Genomic DNA, 24,813 nt, shown 5'->3' with positions numbered 1-24,813 from the left:
CCCAGACCTGGCAACCCTAGGTCTGTCACTCGCAACCCATCCTACTTTGCAAGATTGTTGTGAATGGACCCTTGATGTCTATCATAAATCATTCACTAACTCAAGGCGCCTTCCCCTGGCCATTCAAAGAAGTGATGATCAGTCAGCTACTTACAAAACCATCCCTAGATGAAAATGATGTGGCCAGTTATTGCCCAGTCTCTAAACTGCCCTTTCTGGGCAAAGGGATTGAAAGAGCAGCAGCTGACCAACTCCAGATCTTCTTAGGTAACTCCTGGGCTCTGGACCCTTTTCAGACAGGTTTCAGACCAGACTATGGAATGGAGATGGCTCTGGTGGTTTTAGGTGACGACCCCTGCCTGAATGTAGTAGACAAAGGCCATGCTTCTTTGTTGCTCCTCCTAGATCTGTCTGCAGCCTTTGATACAGTAGATCATGCCATCCTGTTGAGGCATTTAGAGGCAGAAGTGGGTGTCCGGGGATGTGCCTTGGACTGGTTTAAATAGTTCTTCAAGGAACAGACTCAAAAGGTTGCTGTTGGAGACCAGCTATTTTCAAGGTGGGAGTTATCTTAGGGGGTTCAATCTTATCCCCCGTGTTATTCAGCCTTTATGTAAACCTGTAGGAAAAATCATTCGTAGCTATATAACTGGATCACACCCATATGCGGATGACACCCAGCTCTCTGGCTCTCCGTCAAAATCCCCTGGTGCGGCATTATTATCATCTATACAGAGCAGGCATGTTGCTCCCGTTTTGTAGTGATTCCATTGGCTGCCAATCAGTTACTTGGGCTCAATTCAAGATTTTGGCTATCCCATACAAAGCTCTTCATTTCCTTGGCCCCTCATAGCTGCTGGAATGCCTCTCCCCCTATGCTCTGCCGTGGCCGCTTCGCTCATCAGAGCAGGGCCTTCTGCAGTTGGCACCCTGCAAGTGGGCAAAATCAACTGCTGCCCCTACACACGTGCGTTCTCTGTAGTGCCCCCCCCCCTTGTGGAGCAGCCTGCCAAAAGAGGTCAGGAAAGCTGCCACTCTCCTGGCTTTCCTCAAAATGCGCAAAACCAAATTATTCAGGAGGGCTTTCTTACAAGGGTATTATTAGGGCTGTGCTGTAAGGAAATGGTTCAAAGAGATGCTTTGATAAGAGGATAGGGAAATTACTACTACCGTGCCACAGTTAACTCTTGTAACTATGTTGTGTCAAACTGTGATTTGTTCCACATTGTGTCAGCTCTGTATGAGATTTCTGCTTATTTTCACATTTCTGCAATCTGTACCCTTTTTATTGTTTATTGAATGCTGCAGCTGTTGATTGTGTTGAATTGCACTGTGTGATCCACCTTGAGTCTCAGTGAGAAAGGCGGACTATAAATAACGTAAATAAATAATAAAATAAAGTGGAACGCCACCCCGAGCTCGTCTGAGGAAGGATAGGATAAACATCAAAGACATATCCTCATCAGTGGTTTCATATTCCTTTTTAGTGTGGACATTTTGGGGGAAACGTACAGAAAAACCTTCCTTTGAAACACACAGAGTATTTGGGGGTTTTCGGAGGAAGAGCATCAAATGCTTAATGTTTCTTCTTCTTCTTCCCTTAGCTGGAGGTTGGCAGCGATGAAGAACGGAAACTGAACCTGAAGTAAGCACAAGCTATTTACACATTTGCTGTAAAACTTTTTCTGGCAGTCCTGCTCTTCCCAGTTGGTTTCTCGCTTGCCTTCTGCAACTTAGATCCTGCATGAAAAGCTGAGTAAGAGTTCCAAGGGGTGGGACTGTTACTAAGCCAAGTGGGGCTGAATCCTCCAACTTACGTGATATAGTCCACTATTGCTAATTCTTCCACCCAAACCTGGGTACATCTGAGGCTGAATTTTAAACACGAAGCCAGGCGTGTAAGCAAAGTGCAACCGTGCCACATTCTACCACTTCTTGTTCTCTCAGGGTCACCTTTCCTATGTTAGCAGCATAAACACCCCAGGGCTGTGTGGCCTGGGCAGGCACTTGGGTGGCATTTCACTAGCTGGTGTGTGTCTGCTGCAGATGTAACACCTGAGGTCCCTGTCCATGTGGAAAGCTGCACAGGAAAATACTTATTGCAGTTTAAATTGGGCTGAGGAGGTCTCCTCTCCAAGGGAGAAAGGATAGGATACACGAGTAGTGCTTTGTTTGGGGATGATACATATTGCTGTGTAGTTCTGTCCTTAGTAGAATGTGACATCAGGGTCCTGCAATGGACCCAGTGCCCAAAGGCCTTTAGATAATGTGCATTATAAAAAGACCTGCTTGTATATATAGCATTTTTCCCTTAGAAAAAATCCACACATGGACAGAGGGATTTTCTCTAATGTAGAAGCAATAGAAACTGCTGTTTCTGGAACGTGAGGTTCTAGCTGTAGATGTCATCCTAGCCTCTCTCCCCCTCCCTCTGGGATAGTCTTAAAACTCTTGTAAATCGCTCTGGTTAGTTTTGATTTGCATCTCCTTTGTTCCTGGCTGTACCTGCATCAAGAAAAGGCTATGTGGGGGGGGGTCAGTTGTTCATCAGGCAGGACAAACTACCAGCTGCCTCTGTTGCCAAGCCAATTCAGCAAGTTTGACAACCTAATGGTGTGGCAGGTTGTGACTGAGATGTAACATCTATGCAGTGGACTGGCCTCGGTGCTGGTGCCAGTATCCACATAGTGTCCAACAAGCTCTTCGACCGTCTCCCCCTTTTTGGAGTTGTGGTGCTGGATGGCGCATATGTGAACACATGAAGCTGCCTTTGTCTCCGGTAGAACAGCTTGTCCATCTTCCACTGCCAGTGTCTGTCCAGGTGTTTGGGCAACAGAGCTTTCCCAGCACCTGCAACCTGAGGGCCTTGAACTGGAGTGGTTGGTACTGGTTGATTGGGGAGCTTCTGCATGTAGATGCTGCTCTCCTGAGCTGTGGTCCCTTCCCTACCACGACTGGCAGTGGCTCTCCATGGGCTGAGACAGGGAATGGTCTTTCCTAACTTCCGCTGCCTGGGATCCTTGCCCTGGAGGTGCCTGGGATTCATCTTGGGACCGTCTGCCTGCATGGTGTTTGCTCTCCCACTGAGCTCTGTTCCCTTCCTTGTGCATTCCATCCGTATCTCCATCAAGGTCAGTTCCCTGGCATTGTCTGGGTAGGCCCTGTTAGGGCTAAGCCTTCCTTGTGGGTGGCTGTACCTGTTCCAGACCTGGGAAAGGGCTTTCCACCCCGGGAGCCTCGCTGTTCATTGCTGGAGCTTGTGATTTGAGCTAGGGCTTGGCTTTGAGTGGAGGCCAGAAGTCTTGTGAGCAGAAGATGCTGCCAGGGCTGCGGACCAGGCTCCTGGTATCTATACCATGTTTGGCCTGTCCAGAGGCTTCATGGTGATACGCCCCTTTATTCTCTTCTGCGCCCAGAGGGAGCTTCGAGGCCTTAGCAGACCTCATTAAACAGCCTCAGCATTGTGCAGGCCGCAGAGTTAGGCAGCAACCTTTGTTTTTTTTTTTGTAATAAATTTTTATTGGAATTAGAATCATATAATTTCACATTACAGTCAATTCCCGTTTCCCAATTTCTAACCCCCTCCCTTTCCCCCCTTTTTTGTAGACTTCCAACAGTTTTCCAACCCTTTGTCCCTTTTCCCTTACTCATTTTAAATTCATCTATCTAACAAACATATACTTTCCCTTTAATCTAAGCAATAATTCTTTAACTATTTTTAATACTCTGTACCCTATCTTTAAATCCCTTCTTCCATATTAGACAAACAATTTGTCCCTTTTTTACATAATTTCATAATTTCCTGGTTTCAAATATTTCTATAAACCATATACCATATAAACCATATAATCCATGCATTCATATAAGTCAACCAATTTAACTTATATTCTGTATATTACTTTTTTTTTAACCTATCTTGTCTTCATTCTACTTTAGTTATATTTAATTATATTATTTATTTCCTCTTTCTTTAATTATACATCTATATAACTATCCTCAAAAGTTATCAGTCAAGTTGATCCATATATTTCTTCAGGTAGGCTTATTCATTTTAACATGTTACACGTTTTTACCAGAAACAATATTAATTAGTCGGTCCTTATAGTTAATTATTTTCTATCCATTTTCTATATATTTTCTATATATAACAATCTAACAAAATAGCTGCTTAGACATTTTCATTTCTCTCTCTACCCTCCGGTAAAGTCACCCCCTCTACATTTTGTCATATTTCAGTAGTTCTCAAACTGCCACAGTTCTCTTCCCACCTCCCATTTCTTCAACACATATTGCTTCAGCTTCTCCCAGTCTGTGTTGTACTGTCCTGGGTCCAGATTTCTCAATTTTCTTGTCATTTTGTCCATTTCGGCCATATACAGCAATTTGTAAGAGTTAGGCAGCAACCTTTGCATGGTAGATGACTCCTCTCCCTGTTTGGCAGCAGTTGGCAGCTGACTCCGCTTCTGAGAAGAGATGCTCCAGCAAGGTCGTTTCTCATCAGGGGCAGGTCCAACCGTCTTTATGTTGTGCTGCAAGGTCTTGTTGGGCAATCTCACTTTAGCACAGGGACAGCCTTGCTTGCAGCAGTTGCTAGCTGTCCGTATTGGCCAGGTGGACCTTTCGTGCCTGGACTTGTCATCAGTATCGGAGCCACTGCCGAAAGTGTTGCTGTCCCCCTCTCTCTCCACAAGAAAGCGCTCAAGAGGCGACTGCGTCGGGATTGTTGCAGTAAGGCTTTGGTCCATTGGGGGGCAGTCTTGTTCCACCTTGTCTAAGAGGAATCCCAAGCCCTGGTTGTGTGGTTTCATTGTGAGAGCATTTTGCCCTTTTTTTTGCAGGTCTCGGAGGGCCCGGGCTAGGAGATGCCCAGTTAGGCTGCTGCAGGAAAGCGTATGCTGTTTCTAGCTGGCAAGGAAGCTGGCTTGAGAAAAGGGCCTTTCCAACGGGATACATGAGTAGAATAATTGGAATTTGGCATGTGGGCACTTGTGGTGGAGCTCGTCCTCCAGACAGGAAAGGTCAGAATAATCTGGGTCTCAGTCTTAATCACGCGTTCAAGAAGCGGCCGTGCAGTTTGGAGTCGTGGTAGTGATCTGCTATATAAAGTTTTGTCTGTTTTTTTTGTACGTGGTCTCCACTGACATGTACAGCAAGTGGTTACAGCCCGCCTTGGAGAGTTCCCTGCCCATATTTGCTTAGCCAGCATTCCCAAGATGACGCTTCTTGCTTTTTGGATAAAACAAAAATCCAAAGCTACTGTAAATACTAACAAAATTTATTCCAGCGTAAGCTTCCATGAATCAGAGCTCAGTTTGTCAGATGCACTGAAATCCGTCAAGCCAGTTTGTATATGCAAGGGGGGTGGGCAGCGGTGCGGGGTGTTGCAAGGAGATGTTGCTTCAGAAAGTAATCAGTTCACTCAGCATGCGTTTGAGGCTCTTCCACCTGTTGTTAGATGGGCAAAATGTAAAAACCTTGTGCAAAATGTAGAACCCTAGTGTTTTCAGAGGGACTCTGTGCGTTAGATTTCCTGACCAACACTGAAATACGTACTTTTTTTAAAAAGTCATTTTTATTACCTGCACTGTCCCTGGTTGGTGAAAAGGCAACTTTATTTTTTAAAAGTGGTGTTTTTTTAAAGAACCATTGGTGGGGTTAGGGTTTGGGATCCAGAGCCCGGAGCAGGGATTTGGTTAACAGCTACACAGTATTGTGACTTGAATAGATGACGTGTTGGCCTTTCACTGAAGTTCATATCTCTATGCAGCCACAAACGTGTCACAGAATTGCTAGAACAAAGAAAGTAAGCTGTAGCGAGTTCTGCACAGTTAAACACCCGATAAATAATGTAAGTTCTGTGAGCTTCCGCAGGAATACCGGAGGAGATTGTATGATCCCAGCTGTGTTGTTAAGTGCCCCCTCCTCCTCCTGGAAGCACCCACCTCCCCCTTAGTTCTCTGCTTTTCAGATGTTTCCAATCTGAGGCAGTGCACTGAGCGCTGAGCCCTAACACAAGTGGTGTCAGTTTCCCAGGCCACACCCACAATGTGGCAGACAGTCACTTGCGAGCGTTCTCAGGCCCAGGGAAGAGCCTCCTCCTGGTTGCGCTGAGCATGCTGCAGTCAGGATGCCACAGCCTTGCCAGGATGTGATTCAGCATCCTGTTTTTGAACATCTGATGGAGTCGGCAGCTTCTGCCTCCAGCTCTTCTGCTGACTTCAGCTGCAAGGCAGTGAATGCCCGTAGCCCCCAGCGGGATGCGCGTCTGTGCAGCGTGGCTGTGGCCTTCATGCAGAAGCCCGGGAGGCTTCCCGCAGTCCTCAACATGAAGCTGTTAAATTTCTGTTCCTTTGCTTGCTGCTACATTTACTATAATGGCGCCTGACCTACCGTCACGGTTGCCTGCTGCAGCTCCAGATGTTGCATCACGTGCTCAGTTTCTTACCTTCGTTTTGAAACCAGTGGTTGCTTTTTGGCAAATATGGGGGAGAGAGGAATGAGGGAAATTAGGATAGTCTATAGCAGCCCCAAAGGGGCTGGTGGCAATGTAGCCTCTCTGCACTCACAACAGGTGGCGGTTGCTTTCCAAAAGCCTTGTTGGCCTAGACTGCTAACAAGCCTGGATGTAGTACCAGTGGTATTTGTGAAGGCAGCAAGGTCGGGGGGGGGGGGGCGCACAGGTGTGTTTGACCTTGTACCATGCAGTGGCTTCTCCAGTTCTCTGCCTCTTTTCCTTTGCACTAGCTGGAGTCTGCATGATTCTGGCAGGGCCAGGGTGCACCAGGGAGCATGATGAACATCAAACAGTGTGAAGGATTGGTCTTGCCCTCCTTGTTGGTAGGCCTTTCTCCAGTGAAGAGCATTGCCCTGCCTTTCTATGGGGTCTGTTGTTGCGCTAGGGTCTCCAAATGCCAGGTCACCTGAAGCAGTTCTCCAGCAAGCCTCAGGATAGATTTTAGGAAGACAAAATTGGAACGCTCACATAGAGCTGCAGAGCAGTGGTAGGCTGTCTCTGGCAAATGGCATAGACACTGGAGTATTAAGGAAACTTCCCATGGTATTTTGGCTCCTTGAAATCAAGGCAGAAGCTGGCAGGCTGGCCCATGGCCCCCAAGACCAGTGCTCTGCCAGCTGCTCTGCTGTTAGCCATTGATTCTCAGGAGCCACAGGAGGGGGGAATAGTCTTGAGGATGAGTTACTCGTAGGGTGTGCTGGGGACTATACAATTCAAGGAGGGGAAAGTGAAGGCTGAGACCCAGGGCAACTGAAGCGGCTGCTTACCGTCTGATTCAGACACAAAATCTGGCATTCTAACTGAATGCCTGTGGCTAGTGTAGAAATACAGTACGTGAACAGCATCAAGCATCTTAGCCCAGCTTAGTATCTTTGAAAAGCTTCATCATCCAGTTGTGAAAAGGGCATTGGAGGTAGAGAGTTCCAAGGCAGCTGGTGCCAAGCAAGCGATGCCATTTTTTTCAGCAGGAATGTTAGAAATGTTAGCGGCATTTAGGACATTAGTTCCAAGGAAGGGTTGCATAGTTTAGCAATGCCGTGATTAGGGACCCCTGCCAGTTGTAGGCATTCGGAGTAGCAAGCAAGGCTTTGTAGCAAGTCTCTTCTCTAAATTCCCAGTCTCTTTCAGCTGTCCAAAGTACCCTTATGGGCTTCAGAGGCCTCTTCCACGTGGTAGTAGTGGTGTAGGGCAAACCCACTGGCCTTGTTCTGGGGGGGGGGGGGAGAGGGTGGTGTTAATTTGGAATCCCCTGACCTTTCTTCAGTCTTGTACATGTTCAGGGGCAAATTGGTGCTAGATGTGAGCTGAAACAGGCCAGGTAGCCTCTGGCAACACCAAGGATTCTTGATTCTCCCATTTTCATCTCACTGTAAATGGATCACATATTCCAGGGAGCATTTCTTTCTGGGCAGCAGAACACAGACACTACATGTCCTAAAGTGAGACCCAGGGGGCCGAAACAGTCCCAAAAGAAGCTTCTTTTCTGTGGCTGCTTCCATACAGAGAGCCAGTGTGGCATGGTGGTCAGGGCATGGGACTGGGGTCTTGTGGATCTAGGTTCAGATCCTCACCCTGCAATCTTCTGCCAGTCACTCTCTCATCTTAGCCTGCCTCGCAGGGTAGTTGTGAGAATAAAATGGTGGAGGAGAGACTAATGTTGTAAGCTGCTTTGGATCCCCATTAGGAGTAAAAACCGGGTATGAATATCTAAATAAATTACTTCACGGCTGTTGCTGCTGTGAATGCAGAGGCATTCACAGAGACCACGGAGTGCCCACGCAGCACGTTTCCCTGCACTTTTCTTGTCTCCTGTGGCTGCCATTCCCTCCCTCCATGGAGGGCCTTTTCTGTCTTTTTTTAAAAAATCAAGAAGTATTTATTATCATTAATTTCAATTATAGTCTGCCTTTCTAACTGGAACCCAAAGTAGATTCCAAGTATGACCAAAACATTCAGTCATTTGGTAAGCTTTGTACAAAACGTGATAATGTCAGGCAGTCAGTGAGTGGATAGCAAGCAGAGATGACATCGGCAGCGAAGAGAGAAAATAATGCTGGGATTGTTGAACGTGTGTGCGTGCACGCGTGCGTGCATGCAATCCGTGTAGGAAAGACACCTGAGCAGAACTGTTACACCCCACCTTAGCTACTTCTATAAGAACGCCCTGCTGAACAATTTTGTTTTGCACATTTTGTGAAATGATAGAAGCATGGGGGCCTTCTAGAACGCTCTGCAGTGCCACCATAGAGAATGGTGTGTGAACAGGCAGTACCTGATTGACAGATCTGTATAGCGCAATAAGTTTATAATGATTTTTTGCCAGTTTCCAGCCAGCCCTTTTTCTTGTGAACTTATCAGGAAAATGTGCAGCCAGCAGTCTTTCCCCTTGTAAACCCTCAATGAGAAGAGCTAGAGGCTCACTCCTTCTTCTTCTTCTTTTTTTAAGGAGAACTGGGAATTAGTCAATCATGACAATAGCTGGTCATAACTTTATACCGGTTGTTGAATGGATTACTGAGCTAATGTCTGTGAACGCAGTATAAGCGTGAAGCGCTTGTTCTCTTGGGCAAGCTCCATGCTTTTCAGTGAGGCTTGTAGGGGAGACCTTCTTTGTGGCTTGGGTGCCCATGCCATTCAGCTGAAAGCTTGCTTGCATTCAAATGGACACTCTTGAAAGTAACTCCTTTTGTGCCTGCGCTTAATCCAGCGCGCAGGGGGGCATCAGAGACCAAACCCAACTCCCCCAGTGGCAGATGTGGGAAATGCATTGCTTCACTCTTCTTCCCTCCCACTATGGAATATTCTTGGGGCTGAATTCCCCGCCAAGCGTGCAAGCTGTGATGAAGCGAATCCCAGGTCAGCAGGGCGGCCTCAGGCGGCATGCATCCTCGCTGGCACTTTGCTCCTGCTGGGAAATCTGCCTTTGTGGGCTCAGTGATGGATTTCCTCTCCCTTTCTCCTCCTTGTCCGGAAGGAGCTTGTGCATTTGGTGCTGTGAATGGCCTGCGGTCTCTGGAAACGCTGCTTGGAATTCTTGGGCTGTGAACCCAGCCTACGCCTCCTCGGCCAAACAATGCCTGCTCAGAGGAGACTTCTGTTGGTGGAGCAGTGCAGGCATTTGGTGTGAAGCCTGCCCGCCATTCTCACCCATCCCTGCCCTTTCAGCTGATGTGCACTGGAGGGCTCCGAATCTTCTTTAAGGACCTGAATGGATGCTGCCTCTGGAAAGGGCAGCGTCTGCCCTGGTCAGAATAAGAGTGTGCTGTACTCTTCAGCGGTCCACACTGTTTCTTACGAGCACCCTAATGACCAGCACTGTTGATTCTTGCTGCAGAAATTCAACTGCAAACTATCCCTGACAGACAGTATAAAACTTGCAGCATCCGGGGCCTGTACAGCAGTAAGCCAGTGGTCAATTGATGGCATGCGTGAGAACTTTTCCTAGGAAGCATACTTGGAGATTTCCTCTTTCTTTTGAAGGGGGTATGTTACAGCTCTCTTTGAAGCAATCTGCTTTTGACGTGATGTATTTTTAAATTTATAGGAAGTAAAATTTTGTGGTCTACTTGTTGTCCTTTCAAACTGTGTGTCCTTCATCTGGTATAATAATTCAAAACACAAAATTTAGTAGTGTTAAGACTAAGGCTCCATTTAGCACGAAATCCTGTTTCCCACAGCGGGCAACCCTTCAAGAATCTACGAGCGGGACATGAAGGACAGCCCTCCCCTGCTGTTGTCCAGAAGTGTACTGCCTCTAAACATGGAGGTTCAATTTAGCTCACATTGCTAACAGCTATTGATAGGGGACTCTCGATTAATTTGTCTGACCCAGGAGTCTTCACACTGTCCAGACCCAGGACCCACCCGTAATGCCTAAGCAGCAGAAAGTACCTGCTGAAGTGCAGGCACATCACATCAGAGTCATGTCAGGCTGAGGAAGAAGCAGCCTTTCAGCAGATAATGGTCCGACTGTGGCACAGGCTGAATTTCTAAACCCTTAATCAGACCCCCCGTAAAATGCAGAAAATAGGAAGTTAGCTCTGGTGTGACTTCTTTCACGTGTCAGACCCATTACAATCTGGGAGAGTCCCATGGTGGCCGTGAAGTCCTGAGCCAACACTGACAAAGCAGCCGCCGCATAAATGTTGAAATCTCCCCAAACCAGTACCATGCTAGAGACCATCTCTGCCAGCTCACAGATCTAGTAAAGAGACCAGTAGCACCTTAAAGACTAACCAACTTTATTGTAGCATAAGCTTTTGAGAACCACAGGTCTCTTCGTCAGATGCATCATTTGTAGCATAATCTTTCGAGAACCACAGGTCTCTTCATCAGATGCATCTGATGCATCTGACAAAGAGAGCTGTGGTTCTTGAAAGCTTATGCTGCAATAAAGTCGGTTCGTCTTAAAGGTGCTACCGGACTCTTTACTATTTTGCAACTACAGACTAACACGGCTAACTCCCCTGGATCTATGAGCTCAGAGATATCTCGTTGCTATAGCTCAGGAAAAGGTACTTGGGGACAGGAGCTGGGGAAGTGTTGTCCTAGGGCCACTTTGGGAATACTGTGGATCCACAAGAGTACTCATAGCTGTGCTGTTGTCTTGAAAAAATGTTCCCATTTCTGTAGGGGAGTCATAAAGCTTCGCAGTTTGGGGGGGGGGCATGGCACCATCATCCCAGATGTTCCCAGTTCATCTTTGTGTGCAGTGCTGATGTACAGAGGTTCTGTACCCATGATGGCTGGCATGATTCTTTCTGGAAGATCTTCCATGGACTATCATTTCTCAGGTCATCGGTTTAGTATAGTGGTTGCAAAATAGTAAAGAGTCCAGTAGCACCTTTAAGACTAACCAGCTTTATTGTAGCATAAGCTTTCGAGAGCCACAGCTCTCAAAAGCTGACGATGCATCTGACGAAGAGAGCTGTGGCTCTGGAAAGCGTCTGCTGCAATAAAGTTGGTTAAAGGTGCTACTGGACTCTTTACTATTGTGCAACTACAGACTAACACAGCTAACTCCTCTGGATCTATGGCTATAGTGGTTGAAGTGCTGGACTGGGATCTGGGGTGCCCCAGTTCAGATTCCCACTCTGCAGTGGCAGCTTACTGGGTGACCTTGGTCCAGTCACTCTCACCCTAACTTGAGGGTAAGATCAAGAGTCCAGTAGCACCTAGAAGACTAACAAAAATTGTGGTAGGGTATGAGCTTTCGTGAGTCACAGCTCACTTCTTCAGATATCTGTGACTCACGAAAGCTCATACCCGCCTACAAATTTTGTTAGTCTTATAGATGCTACTGGACTCTTGCTCTTTTCTACTGCTACAGACAAACACGGCTACCTATCTTGAGGGTGAGATGGAGGAGAGGAGACCCATGTGTGTTTCCCTGAGTTCCTTAGAGGAAGGGTGGGATAAAAAGTACTAAATAAATAAGTATGGCATCCCACAAGTGGCCTAGAGAACTTCTTTGTAGCCAGTGTGAACTGTTAATTCATACGCCCAGAAGATCAGGCATTTGGGGCAGCTTTTAACTTTCTCAGGCCTGTAGCTGCCAAAACTGCAGCTAGATACTTGCGATTTCTCCTTTGAAACCATTTGCCAATAGAAATGAGGTTGTGATACGGTCTTCTTTGGAAAGCTGATTATGTTGTTTGTCTTAGAAGCACAGCAGATGTCTTGGAATAGATGCTGAGGACCTGGCTGGCGTTGACGAAATACGGGCACTGGACCTGTGAAAGCCTTCCTCTCTTTACCCCCGGAGTGCTGGAAATCTCAGGACCTGATACATTGATAATTCGTTCATGCTATCATGCTCAGTGGACTTTCTGTTCCCAGATCGGCATAAACCAGCAAGGTCTAGTAGGAATTTCTTTAGCCAGCTAAGGGATAGTATGGTCAAATGTAAACTCTAGCAATTCTTGTCCAATGTCTTAATTTCCTTCTGCAGTTCCAATTAGATAACGGCTTTCCTCGCTTCCTGCTGTAAATTGTGAAAGAACTCCTGCATTCTGTCCTGGAGCTGGCAGCTTCTCCCCAGGGAAGTTGAGGAGGGGGATAGGTTTGGAGCGTGTTTTTCCTACGTTCTCCTTTGCATTTTATGCATTTCTAGTGGCGTGGACAGAGTGAGGGAGCACTAGACTGTGTATGATTCTCTGCAGGCGATCAAGGCATGTACGGAATAAAGTTCTTAGCTTAACCCTGCCCTGTAGCAGGGTGTCCTCGTGGGTATTGGCTGTGTGCACAGCCAGCCTGCTCTGCTTGCACCTGCATCATTGGTTGTATTGGTTGCATGCCCGTGCGCAGTCTCACAGTTAGCTTGGTTTTTATATCTGCGTTAAGTCTGAAACAGTGCTCATGCCATGCCGTGCGTGTTTCTTAAGGGGCAGCTTGCTTCCTTCCTTCTGGGGCACTGCAGTGGACAACGCTGAAGGTGTAGCTGAAGGCTGGCAGCCACATTATCACACTGGAAGCATATGGAAGCCTCACCTCCGGGCTCCTTAGTGTGCTGCTGCCCCATGGAGCTTTGCGTCAGTTGCACAGCCCAAAGGGCAGGCAAGTGAACTGGCTTTCTTTAGTTGTGGGGATAATGGGGCGGGGGGGGGGGGCGGGGGCAGTGTTGCGGTGATCAAGCAGCTCTTGCAGGAGTGAAATCTCTCCCTCAACATTTGTGGCTTAAATCCAGAGCACCACCAGCAAAATGTTCTGCCTGGCGAGGAGAACTGCTGCTTAACTTGCAAGCTTGCATCCTTCTCTACTGACACAAGGGGATAACAGTGATGCTTCTGAGTGTGTGCGCGCGCATGTGTGCGCAGCAGTCCTGCATGGGCCTAACTGCGCCTGAATCATGTCCAGTGAGGAAATATGGGAAGTGAAAACTCACACAATGCAGGCTTCCTTCAGGCTGTTTCACTGGTTTCTTTTTTAAAAAAATTCCAGTTGTTCATCTTTCAGCGTGACACTTTTTAATCTAGCAAGTTCCAAAGGAGTTTGGAGGCCAGCTGTTTGACTGTCCTCTTCCTGATAATGGGAGGCACTGCTTCTTACAGCGCCTGAAAAGCGAATGTAGGAGGGGAATGACGGGTTGAGCTCCGGCTGTTCTCCCCCACCCCCTTTGAAAGGCCTTCTTTCATCAGGATCTGTTAGGGCAAGTGTGCTTTCCAGCCAGGATATCGTGGGGGGAGCTCCGTGTTCCGTAAAAGTCATCAGTTCCTGGGTAGCATCAACAGACTTGGAGATTTCTCTCTAATGGGTCGGCCTTTCTCCTCTTCTTTTGTTTCGCCAAAAGCCTTTGGAAGCAAAAGGATGTGACTGGAACAGTTGGTTATGAACCTTTCTGGTTTGGCTGACTTCTGCCTGTCTTTTGGGCCCGCAGGGTGCTTCTGCTGTTCAAAGAGATCCCGTCCAAATTAGTATGTATGCACCCCCCCCCCCGCTCCTCCCCAGTTTTTACAATCTTTGCTTGCTTGCTTTTCGTGCTGTTTAGCCTGCTGTTAGTGGGTTGCTATCTTAAGGGACACTTTCTGGTTTTCAGATTTTTGCTTAAGATGTTGACTAAAGTTTATTTAAAAACAGGCTTCTTTTGGAGTGGTATTTACAGAATTAATGAAACTGAGAGAGACCTGGATTCTAAGGAAATCACGTAGAAGCAAACCTGGTTTTATCTTGGGTTAGGAACCAGGGGGAAATAGCTTGCAGGCTCGTTTGGGCCACAGAAGTCCCACCAGTCTTCAGTGGTATGGTCAGTGCATCCAAAGGGCCGTCTCAGCAATACTGGCTCCTTGGATTGCTGCCCATGTCCATATTTGAAACCTGCTCATAGAGGGGCACTTTGGGGGTCTGAGTCATTGAATGACTGGCAGAGGGAACGTGTTGTCCACCCCGAGGGCTGTGCCTTCGTTGAAGTCAGCGCTGAGGTTCAAGAAACTCGTTTCAAATATGTTTAACATTTTTTGCTGTCAACAAGCCCTTTGAAACATCTTGAATGTCTTTGTCTGCATCAGTGAGTCCACGGCCACAGACCCCAGCAGTCCTCTGTAGTCTTCCCTTTCATTAGATCTGGCTGTGGGATGATCTCACAGTCGCTTGACAATGCAGGGTTGCAGTTTGCAGGCAGCTGGCATTTTTTCCTCCTTACCATAAACAGGAATTGTGTGTCCCGGGTCTCAGAATGGCAGGAAATGCTGGAAAAGATTCCCCGTCAGGCTTTGTGGCTAGCGGGAAAGAGGAAGCCCTTCGTGGCTTTGACTCTGAAGCCGCTCTGCTCCCAGGGTCACTGTGGCTTACAGGCCATTGACCTGGGAGATGTTTTTTCATTGTGTCTTTTTTCACTGTGGGATTGTTAACAATGTTCTCCGCGTTATTTCCAGGGCTGTGAACCACTGCTTGCCTTTTTTTTTGTTACATTTACACAAATGCGCCTATTTAGTATGTCTTGGGATGGAGCAGCTGTGATGGGGTGGGGTTGCATCATACCCCACGTTGAACGTGGTGGGTAGTTCCTTTCCCCACACCTTAAGAAAGTTGCATAGTGGGGCTCCCTCTGCTAGTAGCGTTCTCGTGTGAGTGTTGGATTTTGAACTGTGAGTCCTGCGTTTATCTGGAAACTCACTGGATGTCATTACATAAACCCTACCCTTTGCCTTGGTTCCTTCCTTGTAAAATGGAATGGCTGTTCGTCTCTTGGGACTGTCAGCAAAGCATGGTAGGTGAATGCTGTATTTGCATTCTAGAAGCTCCGGGACACATCCCCACATAGCTCGTTAGGAGTGAAAGCGATCGATCGTGTACTCCCTCGGTTTTACTGCCCGCCCCTTTCTGCTTTTTTCCATACTGCATTTTGTCAAAAGTACTTTTAATCGTGCCACAGTGTGGTTCTGCTGGGACTGTCTGCTTCCCAAGATCCCGAGTACAAATGGGATTTGTGCTCAGAGAGAAACGGGCTGCTGTGGGTCCACTTAGTTCCAGTGGAGCTTGTGCAGCGGGAATTCCCCACTGATCGTGCTTTTGGTTTTTCAGCGGAAAAGCACCACTGTTGCATGTCGAAGGTTCCAGGTTCTGCCCTTGCATATCTGGCTTAAAAGGTCTTGAGGCTTTGCCTGTGAGGGATCTTGGAGAGCTGTTACCATTGCCGGGCCAGGCAGACCAGACGGAGCGTGACGGCACGGGGGAGCCTTAAAGCACTGCATTTCTCTCTCCTGTGCATTTAGGGTTGGGCAGGTCCAGTGACACAGATGGGGACATACAAGGGAGTGAAGGCATTCTTGTCCAAATCGCTTGTTGAAGAATTTCCTGGTGGATTGTACAAGTTTTACAAGTTCTATCCTGTGATGTACTTTAAAGGATTGGGAAATAGTGTTTGGGGCGGAGGGGGATCGGGGAATTCATCTTTAAATTCCAGAGTATCATCTTCTTGAACTCAATATGGTAAGAAGCACAGAGGCATAAATGTTCTTAAATTATGAAGTTTCATAACCAAATGGTGTTGAAGGGCCACATCCTCTCCTATGAACATAATTCTTGTAGCAGCCAAATATGTAACTCTGTTGGAAAATTGCATATAATGCTTCTAACTTGAGTCCTTATGGCATTAAAGCCAAATAATTCTCGGCTCATGAGACCAGTCGATCGTTATTTTTAAGCTTGGGACCTGGACGATGGCTCTTAGGGTGTCCCAGGGGCTCTCCAGCATTATGGCAAACACAAGCCACAATCCTTCAGTCACAGTTGTCCTGTCCTGAAACTTCCAGGAACTTTGCAAGTATGTCAAACGCACTTCTTTTGGGGGAGGGAGGTAAAACATTTATGAGCGGTGGACATGTGTATACCACACATGGTACATGCCTGTCACTGGGATCATGTGAAATTATTTTTCCTCCTACATATGACTGGCCTAATCCCTCTTTCCATTTCTGTTCCAGCCTGAGTGAAAGCTTTTTTATGGTGAAAGGTGCGGCATTATTTCTTCAGCAAGGCAACAGCCCGCAAGGTCCACGGAGTCTCCCTCATCCTCACAAACATGCAGGTAAAGTCATCAGAGTGAAATGTGTTTCTTGGTTGGTCGCTTCTGCACGTGGAAGTTTTGCACAGTATAGAACACAAGTAGTATCCTTACAGCACTCTTGCAACTTCCCTTTCCCATTCCTTTCCAGACAACTGGGACAAAAATTTCCTGCACCTTTCTTTTTATATCTCCACAGCAAAAAGGACTGGAGGCCTCTTTTTACAAATAATTGTTTAAAAAAATAAAAATTGGGTATTCAAAGGAACTAAACATTGGACAAAATGTGGCAATAGCAATTACCAGTTTTTTAAAAAGAAAAGTCAGCAAAGAAGAAAAATGGTGGGAAAATGGCACCCGCAAGGGGCTAATAGCAGGGAAACTTGCGCTGTTTTTTCCACACAATGTGCTTGGACTGCATTTTCCCCCCAGAATAATTTGAGTTAAAACAGGCTTGGGAAAGAACTTATTGAGGACAGGGGAAACCTGGAAAGAGAAAGATTAGAGCACAACATTATGTGGACTCTCTAAGAAAGTGTTCCAGTTTGTAAACCAAGGCAGAGAAAACTTTCATGTGGAAGCCCACCACTGAAAAAAAATCAAGTCGATGAATGTTTAGTCTTCAGCTGTGTATCGTTTTCGTACATCACATTCTTCTTCTGCGGGAGGGAGAGCTGGGTCTTTGAGAAAGAGCTCAAAGCGATGGACACTGCGTGGCCCCTTCTGAGCGGCAGAGGAGCTTCAGATTTGAGTAGCTGTCAGCAGATACACAGACCGAGCCGTATCTTGTGGAGCTGGCATGGTCAGATTGTTAAACTGGGACTTACTTTATGGTTACAGATGGCTCTTTGAAGCTGTGTGCATCATCCTTCTGATTGCCAGCCAAAAAATGGAATATTGGGATGCCACTGTTCTTAGAGCTTGAGAGCAGGAAGTGTTGGTGTGATCTTGCATGGGACATCCGGAGACCATTCCGCCTTGCTTACCACACTTGAAACAGGATGACTTTTTAAGGGTAGCAAGCAAGACAACCCGCTTCGGTCCTGGGGCTAAACTCCAGGAGCCTCTCTCACCCAGGCATTTTCAGGCTATCAGGGTGGCGGGCTAGTTCCTAGGGATGCGAAGCAGTCGGGAGTGAATGCAGCCCTTCCTGAACAGCCCGGGCTCCTGTGGATTATTGCATAGTAGCACATCAGACAACAAGAGGCAGTGTCAGGACAGACTGATTATTTCCCCCAGGTGACTTGCCACAGCACCTCCAGGTGATGATCAACCTCCTCCGATGCGAGGATCGAATCAAACTGGTAAGAGGACCCTTCCCCTCCCCCCCCCCTCACCTTTTTTTAAACAAGTATTTATTTAGTTTTTTGAATAATACAATAACAGGTAAAACAAATATCTAAACAAGTTAGTCAGCATTCATCCAGAAATAATTAACGTTACATTCAAAATCATCCCTTTCCCCCCTTTTTAAAAAGGTCAGAACCCTCTGGCAGGGGGAATCAAAAAAGTGCTTCCAAAGCTGTTGCTTTTGGGCGTCAAGAGCAGAGCTGCTCTCGGGGTAAATTTCCTGCCAGGTTTCGTCTGCCATCAGGTGCCCAGTTTAATGGCAAGGAGTTCCATTGAAATCAAAGGGTGCTTTGCGGCTGGGCATCAGTATGGGCTTCTCTTGGTCTTTCAAGCCCTGTTCCAGAGAGAGGCCCCTCTGACGCCCCAACATCCTTGACTTTCTGTTCTCTGAGAGACCACTTCTTTTTGTATGGCCTGTCCCTTGGAAAGCTGACCGGGAGAAGATTTTCATCTCAGTGGGTGGGTTCAAGATTTAGTCCAATTTGTTTTCTCTTGCCACACCTAAGCAAATGAATTAGGAACCTATGCGAAACTGGGCAGGAGACTGGCCCGAAGGGAAATCTCTTTTAACTTTAATTAAACGGAAGAGGTGTTAGAAGCAAAGGGTGCTGTGGAGAAGCAGATGCCTAGACATTTTTGCTGTTTTTCAGGCTGTGCGTTTAGAAAGCGCCTGGGCAGACCGAGTGAGGTACATGGTGGTCGTCTATAGCAGTGGGCGCCAAGATACGGAGGAGAACATCCTGCTGGGAGTGGATTTTTCCAGCAAAGAGAGGTAAATGCTGGTATGAAAAAGGGTGCTGTCAACCCCGCGTTTTCTGGATGGGATCAAAGCCTCTGCAGAAGAGTCCCATTAGAAGTGAGAGGCAGGGGTCTGCGAGGAAATCCTAAACATTTTGAGTGGGGTAGTAGTTGGCATGCCGGACTTAGACCGGGTTTGGGTCCCCGTTCAGCCACGAAGGTCCTTGGCCTTAGGCCAGTCCCACGCAACCACTCAAGGCTGATAAGGCCGGAGACAGGCGAGAAGGGGGCCATGGCCGTTACCCTGAGATCCTTGAAGGAAAGCAGGCAAGCAGGATACAAGTGGGGGGGCGACTTGGTGGGTAGCACCTTGTCCTTGGTTTTGCGGGGGGGGGGGGGGTCTGCACTTGTTTGAAGGCCAGAGCCCTGGGTGATGCCGTCTCTTTGTCTTGGCAGCAAAAGCTGTACCATAGGGATGGTTTTGCGCCTGTGGAGCGACACGAAGATGCATCTGGATGGTGATGGGTAAGAACTGGGAGCGTTTGGGGAACCAGCAGAGGGGAGGAACGCCGCCAGCGGGGGCCGCTCTGCTTTCTGCTGCTGTGACGTGCTGCGGTTCTAAACATGTGACCATCCCTGCTCGTGCGCAGCTGGGGGTCTGTCTCTCTGGCACACACCCCCATCTTGTTAGAAGGATTCGGCTATTTTGATATAAACGCTTCCTCATCAGCTACTGAGAGCCTGAACTGCGAAGGCGGTCTGTGCGCTCAAGAAGCCATAGCCACGCGCAGGCTAGAGCCGTTCTTCTTTCTCTGTCTTTACTAGCGGATTTAGTGTCAGCACCGCAGGGAGGATGCATGTCTTCAAGCCAGTTTCTGTGCAAGCCATGTGGTGAGTACCAAGCAGTGGGTTCTCCTTCCATTCCCATCAACAACTTTGTATACCGTGTGAAAGCAGCACTCCCCTTGTACTGAGCATAGCGTTTTAGCAGGAAGACAGTCCCCCCTTTCTCCATCATATCTTCTTACCAGGCCTTTTAACTAAAGGGTTCCATACTTTTCAAAGGGGTTTCTGTGGTCTACTTCAAGTCTGACTGTTTTATGAATATCATTTTAGCTGCCTATGGCTTGTTTGATGAGTCTTATGTTGGTCTTTTTACGATTATGCATAAAGTACTGTTTTTACTGCGTGAACCCCCTTGAGCTGGTCTCTGGAAAGGTGGCACGCCAGTGTAGTGAAGAACGGAAGGCGTTTGCATTTGCTGCTGTGTTAATTCTTCACCAGGCCCTGTTTCCAGTCCTGCCGCCTGGGTTAAGACTTCTGTTCCGGATTTCTTCACTTGCAGGTCTGCCCTGCAGGTCCTCCACAAGGCTTGTGAGGTTGCTCGGCGGTACAACTACTTCCCAGGCGGGATGGCACTTGTCTGGGCCACCTACTATGAGAGCTGCATCGCCTCCGAGCAGAGCTGCGTCAATGAGTGGAATGCCATGCAAGACCTGGAATCCACGCGCCCGGACTCGCCAGCTTTATACGTGGACAAGTGGGTCTTCCCTGTTTAATTTCACGCTGAGATTTTCCTGCCTGAGAATCTCTGGAGAAAAAGGGCTTAATGCTCTGCAGTTAAAAATCAATTCCTGGCATAAATCTACTTGTGTTTCTCCAATCTGGGGAGCAAAATCATGTATGATATATATTTTCTGAGGATGCCAGGAAGGATAACGTTTCCGGGAAGTGGATGGGATTTAAGTTTATAGGGGCAAAGAGAGGAGGGTGCAGGACTGGGAACAGACCACATGGGGTGCTGTGAAAATCCCCACAGCCTGGCCAGTGGGCTGTATCCAGTCTGCCTGAACCCTAAGCAGAGAGGAAAACACCACCATTGTGAGCACTCAGGGGTTTTTTTTCTGGGAAAAGAGGTGGTGGAACTCAGTGGGTTGCCAGCACAGAGGGCAACTCTTGACGGGAGGTGGTGCCCCTGGTACCACATGCGTGTGCGCAAAGTGCACACGCATGCTCCCAGGACTGCACAATGACGTCACTTTGGGTCAGCTGAAACAAGGGGGAAGCTTTTTAACGTTTAAATCGCCCTTGGTGAAAATGGTCACATGGCTGGTGGCCCCGCCCCATGCTCTCCAGACAGAGGGGAGTTTAGATTGCCCTCCGCACTGCTCAGCGCGGAAGGCAATCTGAACTCCCCTCTGTCTGGAGATCAGGGGGCGGGGCCACCGGCCATGTGACCATTTTCAAGAGGTGCCGGAACTCTGTTCCACCGTGTTTCAGCTGAAAAAAAGCCCTGTGAGCACTAATAACGTGTCTATTCTACAGAAGCTGAGTAAGCGTTTTGGTGAACGCCAAGAGCTCTTTGCTGGAAGGTGATCCCCAGGATTCACATCTGTTCTGATTTCTTAGCTTGGAAACTCCTGTCTGCCTCTTTCCTTTTTCAGGCCAACAGAGAGAGAGCGGGCCGAGTGCCTCATCAAGGCCAAACTCCGGAGTATCATGATGAGCAAAGATCTGGAGAATGTGACCTCTAAAGAAGTAAGCAAAGCTTTCCATTTATCTGTTTTGTAGCGTCGTGTTGCGTTGCCTGGGAAATGAAGGGGCTTAGGCAGCCATGTGTTAACGAATGAATCTCAGACATTTCCTCCTTCGGATGGGCCGTAGCCCCCAGGCAGAGCATGCAGAAGATCCTGGGCTAGACTTCCCGTTCAAGGCTCTTGGGGGACAGGTGTTGGGGGAGACCCGCCTCCTGCTGTCACCCTGGATTGCAAATGCCGGAGAAGCCTGTACTGAGCTGGGCCGGCCAGCAGTCTGGCAGCACGCGTTGTCCTCTTGTCCGTCTCGCCCAGTATTTTCCAGTCTGACGAGCAGCAACTTCAGGCGGTCTCCCGGTGTTCTGGTGACTGATCCCGCAGCTTACTTGTCCAGCGGTGCTGCTGCATCGTGGCAGTCTCGGCTCTTCTTCTTCATCGTCCGGCGGAGTCTGCTGGCAGGGGTTGCCAAGGGGAGGGGCTTCCTAGGAGACCCTGCCCAGCCATGCCTGATGAGCAGAAAGCAGTGACGCCAAAGAGAGAGAAGCCGAAAAGAGACAAGCCGCTCCCTTCCCTGTGCTCCGCCTTAGCTAGGGTTAAGGGACGACGGTTCAGTTACACAGGTAGCAGTCATGTGTGGGGTTTTTCCATTTTATTTATTTGCATCATTTATACCCCACTTTTCTCCTCAGTGAGGACCCAAAGAGGCTTACATCATTCTCCTCCCAACAATTTTGTGAGGTAGGTTGGGCTGAAAGCTGCAAGAGGCTAAGATCACCTAGCAAACTTCCACATCATTGTGGGGATTCGAACCCGGGTCTCCCAGATCCTAGTCTGACGCTCTAACCACTTCACTTGCTAGCTGTTTTGCTACAAAAGTGAGGTCCCATGGCAACATGAGACACATTTTTTTTCTCCCTGTCCCCACCCCAGATTCTGTGACAATATCAGGTTGCAGGCAGCCAACAGAAACGAGGCTCTTTAAGGAAGTTCACTGACAAGCTGATCTTACCTTCTGAGCCAACCTCACTCCTAAAAACTCTAGCGGAGCCCTGCTGGACCGGGCCAGGGGTTCATCTAGTCCAGCTACTTCTTTCACACAGTGGCCACAACAGTTGCCGTGGAGGAACCGACAAATAGAATAGAGGCTCCCTCCACACACTCTGAGGCTGGAGAAGAGCCTATGCAGGTGGACAGGGCCATGCGCAATTCTCTTTGCTTCACAAGAAAGTCTTCAAGATGCTGTCCTGAGTGTGAACAACTCCTTTTGTCATCCATCGAGGCCAAGGACATTGTTGGAATCTCCAGCGTAACTGGATGGCAAATGCTCTACGAGATGGATCTGCAGGCTGCCCCACATGCAGTATTTCACCTTCTCCACTGACTTTGAAAAGCCCACATGGACTTGTCCACCTTGTCCAGTACAGCAATAGATTATCACATCTGCTCATGCTTGGCAAGGTTCAGATGCCTGAAGGCCGCTGGAGTAAATACTCCAGGAAGAGGGTGGCCAGAGGACCGGGTGTGCTCTGCCTCCAAGCTGATACTGAGACTATAGAGACATCCTAAAGGTTTGGAAGTTAAGCCTAACGGTCCTTCATCATCCCAGGAAATGGCAGTTCCCAGAACTGCTTGAGCAGCTGCCTCAGCTGCTTGGGCATCTTCCTCACTGTCCAAACCTGCAGACTCCAGCTTCACTTGGACATCTTCAGCTGGAGCAGACTGGAGATTGAGTGGCTGCAATGTGGCCAAATAGGACATTCTGAAAGAGTGACCATGGTCCATTCTTGCCTCCCTGGGGACCTTCACAGACAAGAGTTTAACACTGATTTTATTAATATATTCATTAGGGAATTTCTAGGCTGCATTTTCTATTTAAGAACATAAGAACATAAGAACATAAGCAAAGCCATGTTGGATCAGGCCAGTGGCCCATCCAGTCCAACATTCTGTCACACACAGTGGCTAGAAATCCAGTGCCATCTAAAGGACTGTCAGTGAGGCCAGGACACCAGAAGCCCTCCCACTGCCTTCCTTCCAGCACCAAGACAACAGAGCACCACCTCCCCACAAAGAGAATACCATCTATCTCCTGTGGCTAATAGCCACTGATGGACCTCTGCTCCATATATTTGTCCAGTCCCCTCTTGAAGCTGGCAATGCTTGTAGCTGCCACCACCTCCTGTGGCAACGAATTCCATGTGTTTATCACCCTTTGTGTAAAGTAGTATTTTCTTCTATCTGTTCTAACCCGACTGCTCAATAATTTCATAGAGTGCCCACGAGTTCTTGTATTGTGAGAAAGGGAGAAAAACACATCTTTCTCGACCTTCTCTAACCCGTGCATTATCTTGTAAACCTCTATCATGTCTCCCCTCAGTCGTCTTTTCTCCAGGCTAAAGAGCCCCAAGCGCCTCAATCTTTCCTCATAGGGAAAGTGTTCCAACCCTTTAATCATTTTAGTTGCCCTTCTCTGTACTTTTTCCAGTGCTATGATATCTTTTTTAAGGTGTGGCGACCAGAACTGTACACAGTACTCCAAATGAGGCCTCACCATCGATTTATACAGAGGCATTATGATACCGGCTGATTTGTTTTCAATCCCTTTCCTAATAACCCCTAGCATAGCATTAGCTTTTTTTATGGCAGTCGCACACTGTGCTGACGTTTTTAGTGAGTTATCTATCATGACTCCAAGATCTCTCTCTTGGTCAGTCTCCGCCAGTTCAGACCCCATCAACTTGTATTTATATTTTGGATTTTTGGTTCCAATGTGCATTACTTTGCACTTGGCTACATTGAACCTCATTTGCCACATGGATGCCCACTCTTCTAGCCTCGACAGATCCCTTTGGAGTGCCTCACAATCCTCTCTGGCTTTCACCACCCTGAACAATTTCGTGTCATCTGCAAATTTAGCCACTTCACTGCTTAATCCCAATTCCAAATCATTAATAAACAAGTTAAAAGCATTGGACCCAATACCGACCCCTGTGGCACCCCACTGCTCACCACCCTCCACTGTGAGAAGTGCCCGTTTATGCTCACTCTCTGTTTCCTATTAATTAGCCAGTTTTCGATCCACAAGAGGACTTGGCCCTTTATCCCATAGCTACTGAGCTTACTTAGGAGCCTTTGATGAGGAACTTTGTCAAAAGCTTTCTGGAAGTCAAGATAAACAATATCTATCGGGTCTCCCTTGTCCACTTGTTTGTTCACTCCCTCAAAGAACTCTAACAGATTGGTGAGACAAGATCTTCCCTTACAGAACCCATGCTGAGTTTTCCTCATCAGCTTTTGGTCATCAATGTGCCCACTAATTTTATTTTTGATAATAGTTTCCACCAACTTACCCGGTATTGACGTCAGGCTGACTGGCCTGTAATTTCCCGGATCTCCCCTGGAACCTTATTTAAAGATGGGGACAACATTAGCTACCTTCCAGTCCTCAGGAACAGATGCAGAGTTTAATGACAGATTACATATTTTTGTGAGGAGATCTACAAGTTCACACTTGAGTTCTTTCAGAACTCTTGGATGTATGCCATCTGGGCCCGGTGATTTATCAGTTTTTAAATTATCTAGCAGTCGCATAACCTCCTCTCTTGTCACCTCAATGTGACTCAGGTCTTTCAAAACCCCTCCCAAAGTCAGTGCTTCCGGAGTGGGCATGCACTTCT

The 24,813-nt window shown here is 47.7% G+C and overlaps 1 protein-coding gene across 1 annotated transcript in view; it reads left to right on the top strand.

Moving 5' to 3' along the window:
* The window catches only part of SSH1 (slingshot protein phosphatase 1), a 49,803-nt gene that overhangs the window by 5,655 nt on the left and 19,335 nt on the right, over positions 1-24,813 (top strand). The window contains exons 2-9 of the mRNA XM_054996173.1: positions 1,605-1,645; positions 16,435-16,538; positions 17,754-17,818; positions 18,515-18,636; positions 19,059-19,127; positions 19,428-19,493; positions 19,948-20,142; positions 21,047-21,140. Of these exons, the coding sequence (XP_054852148.1) occupies positions 1,605-1,645; positions 16,435-16,538; positions 17,754-17,818; positions 18,515-18,636; positions 19,059-19,127; positions 19,428-19,493; positions 19,948-20,142; positions 21,047-21,140 (756 nt within the window). The remainder of the gene's footprint in view (positions 1-1,604; positions 1,646-16,434; positions 16,539-17,753; positions 17,819-18,514; positions 18,637-19,058; positions 19,128-19,427; positions 19,494-19,947; positions 20,143-21,046; positions 21,141-24,813) is intronic.

Source organism: Eublepharis macularius, chromosome 13 (genome assembly GCF_028583425.1).
Source record: "Eublepharis macularius isolate TG4126 chromosome 13, MPM_Emac_v1.0, whole genome shotgun sequence".
NCBI classification, from domain to species: Eukaryota; Metazoa; Chordata; class Lepidosauria; order Squamata; family Eublepharidae; genus Eublepharis; species Eublepharis macularius.
The sequence above is the reverse complement of the archived record's forward strand: the minus strand, read 5'-3'. Positions and strand labels throughout refer to the sequence as shown.